The 13,455-nt window shown below is 47.2% G+C and overlaps 1 protein-coding gene across 1 annotated transcript; it reads left to right on the top strand.

Annotated features, from left to right (window-relative positions):
- The first annotated feature begins 2,453 nt into the window (after positions 1-2,453).
- On the top strand, positions 2,454-7,062 carry LOC133928394 (acyl transferase 4-like). Its single transcript, XM_062374706.1, has 2 exons — positions 2,454-3,015; positions 5,943-7,062. Exons 1-2 carry the CDS (start codon positions 2,572-2,574, stop codon positions 6,795-6,797), a joined length of 1,299 nt encoding a protein of 432 aa, XP_062230690.1. The 5' UTR covers positions 2,454-2,571; the 3' UTR covers positions 6,798-7,062.
- The last annotated feature ends 6,393 nt before the right edge of the window (positions 7,063-13,455 follow it).

Raw genomic sequence — 13,455 nt, forward strand, 5'->3', positions numbered from 1 at the left:
CTCCCCACGGGCCAGATCTGGAGAGAGAGACAGATCAGTAAGGGGAGGAGCCCAACGACACCTGAACGCAACGACGGTGCGATAGCAAATGCCACCGACATGCCGCTATGGCCTTAGTCGACCAGCAAGGGCATCAAGGTCGAGCAATAGCATAGTCGATCAGTAAAGGCATCAAGGCCAGCAGCACAATCAACCAACATCAAGGCTAACATCATAGCCAACCAGCACTACCAAAGTGTAGATCCAGACGGCCATCACCCCGCAATACTGGAGAGGCATCACCATGCCGCAACATGCCGAAGCACGCTGCAGCACGCCATCACCACGCGTATCTCCACGACACGAAGAGGCTTCACCACACCGCAGCACGCCGCGGTGCTGGGGAGGCATCACCACGTCGTAGCACACCGCAGCACCGAAGAGGCATCACCACACCACAGCATGATGCAGCACCGGAGAGGCAACACCACTCCGCAACATGCCGTAGCACAGCGCAACACTGGGGAGGCATCACCATGCCGCAGCATGTCGCAGCACCGAAGAGCCGGCCATCACACACCGTAGCATCGGAGCACCTACCGTCCCCCAGCCTCTGACACACATCACCGTCGCGAGGAAACAGGATGTCGGAGACTGTGGCACGATGGAGCGCGACCCACTAAAACTAGGCCAGCAGAGGCATCAACCGCACACCAACGGCACACGTGACGGTGAATGCTGGAGGCACAGCCACAGGTGGGACTAGGAGATGCCAAAGTGGATGCCGACGGAGTGTCACCGGCCATCACCACGTTGTAGCACCGTAGAGGCACGGGTTCGCGGCGAGAATACCGCCAGGATGCAGATCCGGCCAGGCCGGGGTGGAACTGGCGAGGGCACTGGGTCTAGCAAACACTACACAGACGGAGAGCACCGCCTAGCAAGGAGGAGAAAGGAAAGGAAAAAGTTAGGGAAGGAAAAAGGGAGGGGGGGCGCCGCCGCCGGGTCAAGAGGGTGCTTCGAGGGGTGGCGCTATGCAGCGGGGTGGGTCGCCCTGAGCATGTTTTTTTTTAAATTAGTTTTTTACTACGATAATTCCGATCAAGGCTACAATGATTCATAGCACACCGCTATATCCTCTTTGATAATGACTCCCTGCAAGAGGTTGAAGAAGACATGAGTGCAAGCTGCACTACCTTCAACTTGCATTCAGCGCCAACCACGGACCACAGATTTGCAGTAGCGGTATATAGTGGGGTTACAGCTACACACTGTAGACATTTGCATGTCAATGGAAGAAGAATTGTGGTATATTGATTCTCTATTTGACCGTATATATAGTGGATTTATAGAAATAGACAGTGACAGTTCATTTCTTTGATGATTACCGATTGGATTTGATCTGAACTGTTGATTAATTGTTTGATTGGACGGTCCAAACTGCGTGATCAGTACAGTATCAGTTGGTCGCGAGCTGAGGCGGGCTTACTCAAGCATATGGGTGTACATGTACACCAAAAAGTATGTGCAATTTTTTCTATATGTCATTATCTATAGGTGTTCAAGTCTATCTCGCCACGACGTGACGGGTGTTGACGTGGGAATGCTCATGAATCATGGCCCACACGACCACGCATAGCGACCCATGCGCTCTCGAGGCACGAGTGATGACCGTGTGCATGAGTATGTTGGTTCCTAAGAGGTTGAGACCGTGTGCGTGATAACCGCATACGTGACGGCCCACGGCCTGACTTGCATTACACTCGACTCGTCGACCGTGAGCGGTGGCGAAACATGCGTGAGTGAGATGTGGGCCGCGTTGGCAGGGTGCGGCGCAAGAGCGAGCTGGGAGGGGCGGCTGTTACGACATGGGCGTGAGCGAGATGGGGCATGGTGGCACATTGGCGTGAGCTAGTTAGTGCGAGGATGCAACTGTTGCGTTGGCACGAGCGCGACATGTATATACGTCTAAGTTGAAAATCCTGGACCCGCCATTGATCGCGATTGCGTGGGGCCAATCAATCATCCTCCTTTAGCTATCATATTTAGGGTATGTTTGTTTGGACTTATGCTTCTGGCTAGAAGTTAATAAGTTTAAACAAACGGGATTACTGAAAAATGGTTTTTGGAGAAGCAAAAGCATGTTTCTGAAGAAATGAACTAGAAGCTGAGAAACTAGTTAAGAGTAGCTTTTCTGAGAAATTATGTGCTGAGAAATTAAAATTTAATTATAAAAATCAACAACTAAAATTCAAAAATAGCTTTTAAAAAAACTAAAAGAATAACTTTAAAAAATAAAAAATAGAAGCTTCAAACAAACCGATCTCAGTTGAAAGAATCGACACTTGATAATCCCTCACCTGAGTCATGAGTGGACACCTGGCCAATAAATTAACTAACTATCAACTAATCATAATATTAATTTCCTATCGCTTGTGGCCATTAGACGTCCTCTTAGGCCTATATATACCCATGCTATCTCCTCACGTTTCATCATGAACACACACTAGCTCACGTACCGTATACGATCAATCCAAGGATAGCTAAGTGATCACCCAAAAAAGAAGGTGATTTCAAGTAGTGTGGGTTAGTATGGGGAGCGTCGGGTTCCCGGTGACGAGGACGAGCAGGTTGCTGGTGGCGCCGTCGTCGCCGACTCCGCAGGAAACGCTGTGGCTGTCGGTGATCGACCGCGTGGCGGGGCTGCGCCACCTGGTGCGGTCGCTGCATGTGTTCGACGGCGCTGCCGCCGCCTCGCGCGGCGAAGGCGGGGAGCAGCCTGCGAAGACGCTGCGGGAGGCGCTGGGGAAGGCGCTGGTGGACTACTACCCGTTCGCGGGGCGGTTCGTGGCCGATGAGGAGGGCGAGGTGCGGGTGGCGTGCACGGGGGAGGGCGCGTGGTTCGTGGAGGCGGTGGCGGCGTGCAGCCTGGAGGAGGTGAAGCATCTGGACCACCCCATGCTCATCCCCAAGGAAGAGCTGCTGCCGGAGCCGGCGCCCGACGTCGACCCCCTCGACATGCCGCTCATGATACAGGTTCGTACGTATAGTACGTTCGTATTATTCCTACTCTGTTCTGCATGCATGCACGACTTAGCAGTAATAACCTGCACCTGCATGACTTTCACCATTGCAACGACGCTTGTTAGTGATGCAAAAGCTTTTTCTTTTCGCTTAGAACATCATGTAGGTAGCAGTGGTAACAAATTTAGGAACATGAAGAAAAGTAACGCAAAAGAGAACCTTTAGAAGCAAAGAAACGTTGGTGCCATATCTCAAGCCTCATGATAGGGATTGTACCTCGCAAGGTCCGAAGGTATGCACGCTTTGGCGTGCAATCATGCAGTTAGGACATCGAGATCTCTCAGCCACTAACGCATCCGTGCTTGCACGATCACTTCTACTCCTAGTCGCTATCGGGTAGGTGAGGCGATGAGCATGAGCTCCATCTGTCCATCATGTCCGCCAAAGCAGCAAGCTTCTATCTCTTTCTTTTTCTTTTTCTTTTTTCACTCCATCTCTAATTTTCGATTCATCTATCAGCTCCTGCTCATGCATCTTGCATGCTTAATTGCCGCCTAGTTCGTACGTCAACTGCTACTACTGCATCACACACCACAGCTTCAGAAGTGCACCACCTACCTACCACTACAATGACTGCTACTTTTTCCTAGGTTGCACGTACGTATAGTATATCCCTGTATGCAACGGCTAAGTGTCCTGCTACCAGTACAACTATTCGAATACAACTCAGGATTCAATAGCTGAAATCGGTTGGATGGAAGCTCATAAATGTATGGGATAGTTTAAATGTATGGGCTTGAATTTCGGCGAGCTTAGTTCGGGTAGGGTGGGGGGTTAAGGTTTTAGGGAATTTGGTGGCCTTCAACTATAGAGGAACGGCTAAGGGAGTCAGTTGAAATTTTAACTGTCGGTGTTCTAGACAGCGAGGTGGTGGGGGCGCCTCCTACCGTAGTGGTGGAAGACCGCCGATGGGCGGCGGCGGTGGTTGGGGCATCATGCTTGTAGTGGTTAGGGGAGGAGACGGTCGAGGGTGATGAATTAGGCGGCGGTGTTGCTATTAGAGCTAGTCAGGGTAGCGTGGAGGTAGGAGAGCTCGAATCCATGGCCGGCCAAGTGGAAGAAGATTCGAAGGAGGCTAAGGCGGCGGAGCTGGCCATGCCGGTGTCGGGGAAGACGACAGGCGGCGAGGAGGTGGAGTAGTGCAGGGTGGGGGCAAAGTGGCTTGGATTGATCTGAGCCGTTGGATTCTTATGATGGCTAGAAAATCGATAGATTTTGAGGTTAACAAACATTCGACATTTACTTAGATAGTCCCCTATATATATATACACATACGTGGGCCAAAATATATAGAGGAAAAGATTCGGGGGTTTTCCGATCTACCATGATTCCAGGTGGTGCTGTTCTTGTTGGGATCAATCAGCCCACCTGTTAAATTAATTAAATACGTCTTTTTTGGTTGTATCTTTGATAGATCGTGTAGTCTAAAAAAGAAGAGCTTGCCGGAGTAACATTAGATCATTAGATGACATGGGGCATACGTAGTGTTTAGGGCAGCATGTCGATCGCTTTATGTAGCTATCGACAGGTGTAGGGTCGTTGTTAACACATTATATTGGTTATTTGCTTCCGGATAAAGGATTAGTGGTCAATTATGATTCGCAATTCTCCCCTTTTTTCTTGAAAATGGTTCAAAAAAAACTGGGTGCGTAGTTTGGGATGGAAAGAGGCATCCACCAATGACTTTGTGCTAGATATGACATCCATAGCTCCTAAAATCCTTTTGCAACTGCATATCATTTACATACTACACTAGCGAGTAGCAACTTTCTTCAACATGTAGGCTAGCTAGCTGACTAGCCACTCACAGCCAACCAAAGAGCATGGCTAGCTCGATCCTTTCTCATATATATCTTTTCGAGTTGGATTAATCATGATTCAGCATGGGCCATGAACTTTCTATTTCATCCTTCAATTCACATAATGCAATTACTTATAACCTGGAGATTAAAAAGCTAAAACTAATGGCTAACTGATGCCATGTTAGCGTTATTACAACTCCTGATTACTCGTCCGTGCGCGCACAGTGCTGCATACAGTGCAGTGTTGTACTGCTATACTGATTGAAAAGAGAGTTTTTAATTTTATGATTGTTAGGAGGTACCAAAATTATAACTAGGGAGTTACTACAATTTGATATCTTTTGGTACATCTCCTGGAATGATAAAAAAAACCTCGACTGAAATCGCCACTGATGGCGGTCATCGTGCAAAAGGATAATCCACCGCAAATCTTCACTGAATCTAGTGGTGAATTGACTCGGGTCGTTGGTGAAAGTCTGCGCGTCAAAAAGGCTTTGAAATATAGTACTGACCACTGGATGACGTACCACGTACGTACAGGGATGAGATAAAAGGCTTGCTTGTGCGTAACAGATCGTAAGTTGTTGGGTGAGAGAAAAGGTGAAGATGCAGGTAAGACGACTCCATCGGTCACGTACCTTTCAGCCTTTCACTCTGAACGACAATGGCCGCGAATAAAATCTTATATCTTGCTACCAAATTAACCATCAGTTTCCTTGATCGCCACCTCAAATTCATTTGTACTACTAGATAGGCATCACTGTTACCGACATATTTATGTCTAATTTTTTTTATCAAATCGGGTATCATGAATCTGACTCAGATTTTAACACCTATATCGGATTTTATGTTATATATTTTATGTGTCTAAATTTTTTGGACAAATTAGGCATCTAAATCTAACGTATCACGTAACATTGATGACATGCATGATAACCAATTGTAAGCATAATTCTTTTACTTTCCATGAAAACGCTTGATGATCGATCTTCACTGCCAAGTACGATGCAGCTGGGAACCGAATGGAAAGTAGTCTCAGAATGCGACGACTAGTAAATGGCTGACACTGACGTGCAGGTGACGGAGTTCACGTGCGGCGGTTTCGTGGTGGGTCTGATCTCGGTGCACACCATCGCCGACGGCCTCGGCGCCGGGCAGTTCATCAACGCGGTGGCCGACTACGCGCGGGGGCTGCCCAAGCCCCGAGTGCCCCCGGTCTGGGCGCGCGACCTCATCCCGGACCCGCCCAAGATGCCGGCGCCGCCGCCGCGGCTGGAGCTCCTGGACCTCCGCTACTTCACCGTGGACTACAGCCCGGAGCACATCGCCAAGGTCAAGTCCCGCTTCTTCGAGTCCACAGGGCAGCGCTGCTCCGCCTTCGACGTGTGCGTGGCCCAGACGTGGCAGGCGCGCACCCGCGCGCTGCGCCTCGAGGACGACGAGGACGCCGCGCGCCCCGTGCACGTCTGCTTCTTCGCCAACACCCGCCACCTGCTGCCGTCCGTCACGGCCGTGGGGTTCTACGGCAACTGCTTCTACCCTGTGGCGGCGACCCGCGGCGCCGGCGAGGTGGCGCGCGCGGACGTGGTGGAGGTGGTGCGCGCCATCCGGGACGCCAAGGTGCGGCTGGCGGCGGATTTCGCGCTGTGGGCGGCGGGGGGCTTCGAGCTAGATCCCTACGAGCTGACCTTCACCTACGACACGTTGTTCGTATCGGACTGGACGCGGCTCGGGTTCCTGGAGGCGGACTACGGGTGGGGCACCCCGGCGAACGTGGTGCCCTTCTCGTACCACCCATTCATGGCCGTCGCCGTGATCGGTGCGCCGCCGGTGCCCAAGGCCGGCGCGCGCATCATGACCATGTGCGTCGAGGAGCGGCACCTGCCCGAGTTCCAGGAGCAGATGAACGCATTCGCCGCCGGAAACCAGTAGGCCATCCGTCACACGCACGCATGGTACTATATATGCTCTCTCGTAAAGTGTGCGACTGCAAGTTTGCAATTTGTCAATGTTCTAGCTTGATGGTTTGCGTGTAATTTGGCTTTAATTTGTCACAACTAGCGTTGAAATTCGTAATCGCAAGTACCTGCCCCCAAAAATGGCGGCTACCTCTTTATGCTGAATGGAATAATGGTGTTTGTAATTTGTACTCCATGCTACTGGTGCTGAATGTTAATGGAGTACCAACTTTCATGAATCTTTTTGAGTGGTAGCAAAGTACATGATTAGCCAAGTGATCATGAATAATAAATAGTTATTGTATGTAAATACTTTAGGGTTTTGCGTAATTTTTAAGGTGTATCTTTATTTCTATGAAGAGGAACTTTTGGAAGAAAGTAAATCACCCGTGGATACCCAAAGCGTTGTATAACTGGGAAGGTCAATCTATAAGAATAGAAAGAAAGAGTCCAGATGGTATATGATACCTCTATATATATGGAGTTAAAGGGACCTACAGAGGACAGAGGACAACAAGTGAGACAAGCCAATAGAAGCCAAGCAAGAAGTCACCGACTAGGTTTAGATCCATTTAGCCAATATACACTCCTCTTGTAACAGGCTCAGATCAATACAAAACAAACAGAACATAAGACTATTATCCCTAGGGGGTCCAAACCTGTTTACGAACCCTTGTATGTTCCCCTTGCGATTCGTATACTCGAAACATCCTCCAATTCTTCAACAAGTTTGTTAGATCGATGGTTCATCAATAGTCGATAGCTAGCATCGTCCATGGGGATCATGAAAAAAGGCATTGAAGAATCTACACACGAGATGCTGTCGACATCGCCCGAAACTTCGCCAAAAACCGGTTTTCTAGATGAGGGGTTCTACGACAACTTTACCTCTCTTCCCGACGAACCGATGATCGATCGGGTGGATTTCAGTGATGAAATTTTCGATGACGATTCAAGCGACGAGGTAGGTCAATTTATGGATCAATACACTAAATATTACGATATCGAGTTTGAACTACTCGGCTACCAAGACAGTTGTGAATATCTGATTCACAGCAAGTTGGGATCAATCCCCACAGTTTCTAACAACATAAATTGCCAAGATACCAATCCAGAGAAATCTGATGAAGCATCCATGATGGATCTAAACACCTACTCTAGCGGAGATTATCCTGAGAAGTTTGTGTTATCGCAGATGGGGTGATGATTTGGGTCATCATGACGATAACCCTGCAAACGGTCAAGGTCCTTCGACCCTGGCAGCAGGTGTCAGCCGTAGGCGGGCACACCACCTCCGGTTCTTATCAGGACCCTTATCATACAGGCTCCCATTATTAACAGGGGCCAATCGTTTTAAATCCACAACTACTAAGAGGGTCATTCTTCTACAGGAGGCCCTCATGCGCCCTCCGACCACAGATCTAGCTACCCCAGCCGGTAAGGATTGGATGAACTTGACGGTTGACTTAACAAAGGAGATCATCATCCATACCGAGAACTCTCATCAGGCCCTAGCCAGAAACAGTGCTAATCGGGGTAGACCAGACTATAGGATCAAGGAGGCCGACTAGAGGGGGGTGAATAGGTGATTCTAAAATTTCTAGCAAGATATAACTGATTCTAATGTGAAATTAAAAGATTGGTTACAACACATATAACACCCTCAAAATCTATATCTTGACAAAGTGATCAATTCTATGTCTATGTAAAGGTTTGCAACCTAGGGTGACATGTTGGTAATTATAATTCTAGAAATATAAATTGTACAATATAAATAAACTTAAGTAGGCAAAGCACAAAGGAGATGCTAGATTTTTTTACCGTGGTCTCGAAGACTTGCTGATCTCCCCTAATCCACATTGAGGTGGGTGACTCCCCTAATCTACATTGAGGTGGGTTCAAGCATTTAACCGCTCCTCTATCAAGTATGCAATTCTCATCACGAGAAGAGACTCACCACGAGCAACTCGATCTTGTGCTAGATTAATTCAATGAACTACTTACTATCTCGATTCCACTATAGTTGCACTTTACCACTCCGGCAAGGCGTGCACAAAGCCTCTCACAATCACACCGAGTCTTCTCACAAGCTTCTTTGAGAATATCATCAGATCACAACGCGATCGTACCATCTAGGTATTGGCGAACACCAAGAGTAACAAGCCAAAAGAACTTGACTCTCACCAAGTGCCTAAAGCTCAATCTCTAATGCAAATGCACTTGATTCTTGCCTTATAACCTTCTCTATGTGCAACACATGCACAAATGTATAGGGAGAACTTCACTTTTCTCAAGGATGCTCAATGGGGGCAGGAGACTTACTTCAAGACACTAGACAAGTGATATATATAGGCCACGCCACCAAAACTAGATGTTGCCCAAAGTCTGACTTCTCTGCGTATCTGGCGGTCAAACCGTCATACAACTAGTGGTCAGACCATCACTAGACCAGCTGCTCTAAAACTAGCCGCTACAACTTTTTCATGCCTTTGGCAGATCGACCACCCATTCTAGAGAGATGAAAGTTCTTTGTAAGCTTCAGTGGTCAGACCGATCATCTTGGCTGTCAGAGCACCACAACGGTGGTCAGATCGGAGTTCTTGACGGTCGGACCACCACTCCATGACCAGCACATCTGATACTCAGAGAAACGGCGATAACTTTCTAACGTGATGTCCGATTTAGGTGATCTTGGATTCTACGAAAAGTTTATTCAGAGAGCTACACATCTCAACTAATTTTTGCTTGATCTCAAACACATTGGATCAAATATAAAACATAGTCCAAAGATCCACCATAATGAAAACTGCATGAACCTTAATCTTTTGTAAAACAAATTTGGAACCTAAAAGTTCTATGCGACCAAGGGTTAAAGCATTCACTATGAAAACTTGCAAAACACCTTTGCAAACTTAGTAACATGTCATACGGAGTAGGAACATGGACTTGAGTTATTTGTAAAACCCATTTGCAAACTATAGTATCCTACCAAAGAGAATATGCACACGCAAGATTGAACTTATCAACATATGGTAAAAACTCAAGCAATCGTCTAGACCTCTCTTAATAGTACAATATTTATCATATCAATCCAATCATTTCTCTTCTCTAATCACCATTGACCGGTAAAATTATGCTAGCCATCCCTTTGGACTTGATGAACACATCATCCAAGTCCCGATGCTTCTTTTAGGCTTATCATTAACTCTTCATTTATGCTTGATGAAAATATTCATCCTTGCTTCCCATCTCAATCCTCTCTTGATCTTCTGGAAGCTTGATGAAGTTCACTTAATTGCTTTCCATACACAAAACATGGAAGACTTTTCTTTTCACACCATCTTCATCCTGTTTACCACCAAGATATGAACCACAAGCATCAAACACATAAGTTATCCATTAAGCTTGTCTTGATCATGCTCTTCTAATTCAATACATTGAATATCTCAATTCAATATTTGCCTTCATATGGAACCTAACCCCAACTTTCTCTCAAGCACATAACACATGGGTTAGTCCATAAAACTCAATTGATAATTTCATACCTTTAGTTACTTTATCTCTACAACTTTGATCTTCATGCTTATTATCAATATTCTTAAGATCATCCTTAAACTCTGATGTCTCTTCCTCTCTAGTTTCTTCTTCATCACATGAGCATCACTTAGAGCTCAATGATCTTGATGCATATCTTTTGATCTCATAACATTCTTCAACGAATACATGTTTTATCACTTAAGCATCTCCTATGGAATAACCTGTTGGTGATATGCCCTAGAGGCGATCGAGTTTGCGGATTGGATCTGCTAATGGGCTTTAATGTTGATTAAAGGATCATTAGGGTTTAGAGTCATAATGGGCTTTAATGTTGATTAAAGGCCCATTAGCGTGCTCTATATAAGAATAAGCAGGGGCCAAGGCGCATTGAGTTTTTCCGGAAAACAGATCTTGCCACCAAAAACCCTGGCCGCCTCCTATTCCCGAACTCCCTTCGAAACCCTAGCCGGGCGCGCGGTGCTAGCACACCGGCTCACGGCGATTCCATCCTTGTACGTGTGGATACCGTAGAGGCGCTGCTACTATTACGGTGCTGATCTGCTCGGGGGTACTCGGGACGTGCTCGGGGTACTCAGGACGTGCTCGGGGGTGCTCGGGACGTGCTCGGGGGTGCTCGGGACGTGCTCGGGGGTGCTCGGGACGTGCTCGGGGTACTCGGGACGTGCTCGGGGGTGCTCGGGTCGTGCTCGGGGGTACTCGAGACGTGCTCGGAGGTACTCGGGTTGCGCTCGGGAGTACTCGGGACGTACTCGCGAGTACTCGGAAGGTGCTCGGGACGTGCTCGAGACGAGGTTGACGATCGACTACTTGATGCGCACGACGTTGGATTGGTCTGCTCCAACTCTTCTTCCGCTGCACTGCTCGTCAAGTGGTAACATGATCCCCTACTCGCATGGCTTCCTGGTTGAATGCGGTAGAGAAAATTTATTTTGTGCTAGCGTAGCCTACCCGTTACCCAACACAACCAACTAAAAATTCTCAACATAATTGTTAGTTCATAGGTATTGTCACCACTTATCCGAGCATCACTTAGAGCTCATTCATTTTGATGCATTTCTCTTAACTGCATGGCATTCCTCAATAAATCCATGCTTAATTCTCTATGCATCACCATGAAAATAACCTACTAACAATTATATTGATAATTGTTAGTTCATAGGTATTATCATTAATTCCTAAAACCATACATAGGGGCTAGATGAACCTTCACAGACAATCCCCTATCGTCAGACGCGTCGGACCCAGAAAGGCGCAACCCCAGGAACAAGGCTTCCTGGGATGACAATCAGACAAATAACTGTCATTGAACCTCACCAGTCAAAGGTCATCCAATTAATGACTTGCGTTAGGTCATCGACAACCGGCAAAGACGCCCGGGAGCTTATGAGGAGGCTTCTTCTACTCCTCATCGATCTAATCGGGAAACGTCCCGATATCGATCAAACTGGGACCAGTCTCCGATCGTCATGGGAAAGACTCTCAAGGTTGCTGGAACCAAACAAGGCACCATCAACAGATGACTACCCTTCTCTCTAGATGTACGGAATATAAGCTAGTTGGCAACTGCCCCGGACGATCAAGAAATACAATGAAAGCACAAATTCCATTGAGTTTCTCCAGATCTATACCACGACCATCCAAACAGCTAGTGGGGACGAGAAGGTAATGGTGAATTATCTCCCCAAGGCCCTTGAAGGTGTGGGCAGGACATGGTTGACCAATCTATCACCAAAAACAATCTACTCATAGGAGCAGCCTTATGACGTGTTCCGAGCTAACTTTCAGTGTACCTACATTCGCCCTGACACGAAAAACGATCTCCACCATTGCGAGCAGATGGGGAACTAAACCTTGCGCTTCTTTACTTCAGTAATACCCAGAATACCATACCCAAGATTAGTGACTATGATGTCATCCAGGCGTTCACTCAAGGGGTTAAGAGTTGGTGTTATGTTGAAGACATCGCTAGAAAGGAACCTGAAATAGTTAAAGAGCTCATACAGATCGTCGATAAGTCTTCTAAGGCTGAGGATGTGCTCCTCTACGTCAAGGAGAAGACTCAGGGCATCAAACATCCTCAACTCGGGCTCGGTGGTGACAAGGTCCAGAGCAAACGTAAGAAGAACACCAAGGGAAGTAAGTGCAACAAAGCTAAATCTGACGAAGTTTTTGCATAACCGCCCGACATTCGCCCCTACTAGCACTCTAGACCTTCCTAGGATAGAAGCTTTACACCAGGCTCCGACAAACGAGACAGAAAGCCTTCGTGCGACTTCCACCAAAACGACAACCATAGCATCTACGAGTGCCACCTCTGGAGAAAGTTGGTCAAAGCGAAGGTCAAAAAAGCAACTAAGGAAAGAAGATCCAGGTCATGACCCAAAGCAGGGACTTCAACTCGAATGGCAGTGAGGATGATACGGACATGATGCCTTTCCAGCCGAGTGAGAGGACAATCGACTACATGTTCAGTGGTTCTACATCCTATGAGTCCAAGTGGTGTTACAAGATGGTGGCCTGAGAAGTCCTAGCCGTCATCCCTAAGGGTCATCAGAACGTGAAGTGGTCAGACACCGAAATCTCCTTCGGCGAAAAAGACTACCCTGATAAATTCGTACAGCTAGGCCGCTTCCCGATAATAGTTGAGCCTATGATAAACAATTGCAAAGTTGCCCTAGTACTTATCGATGGAGTGAGTTCCTTGAACATCCTCTTCATTAACGCACTTGAAGGAATGCAAATCTCTCGATCTACAATTAAGCCGGTTACTCAAGCCTTCCACGTTATAATAACTGGATCCTCGGCCACTCTCATCAGCCAGATATCACTATCTGTTACCTTCAGAAAGCATGACAACTTTCTAACAGAAAAAATTATGTTTGACGTGGTCGATTTCAAGGCGACATACAATGTCTTAGGAATACTTACTCTTGCCAAATTCATGGCAGCCACATATTACACTTATCAATGCATAAAAATCCTAGGATCTAAGGGAATCATTACCATCCGGGTTTACACGAAAGCAAACTTACGCTGTGAAGAATGGAGTCTAGACATATACACGCAGCATCCAC

This window comes from Phragmites australis, chromosome 9 (genome assembly GCF_958298935.1).
Source record: "Phragmites australis chromosome 9, lpPhrAust1.1, whole genome shotgun sequence".
Taxonomy (NCBI): Eukaryota; Viridiplantae; Streptophyta; class Magnoliopsida; order Poales; family Poaceae; genus Phragmites; species Phragmites australis.

Coding starts and splice junctions, on each gene's coding strand:
- LOC133928394 (XM_062374706.1), top strand. CDS start 2,572: ATGGGGAGCGTCGGGTTCCCGGTGACGAGGACGAGCAGGTTGCTGGTG. Junction 3,016..5,942: donor ACATGCCGCTCATGATACAG/GTTCGTACGTAT, acceptor ACTGACGTGCAG/GTGACGGAGTTCACGTGCGG.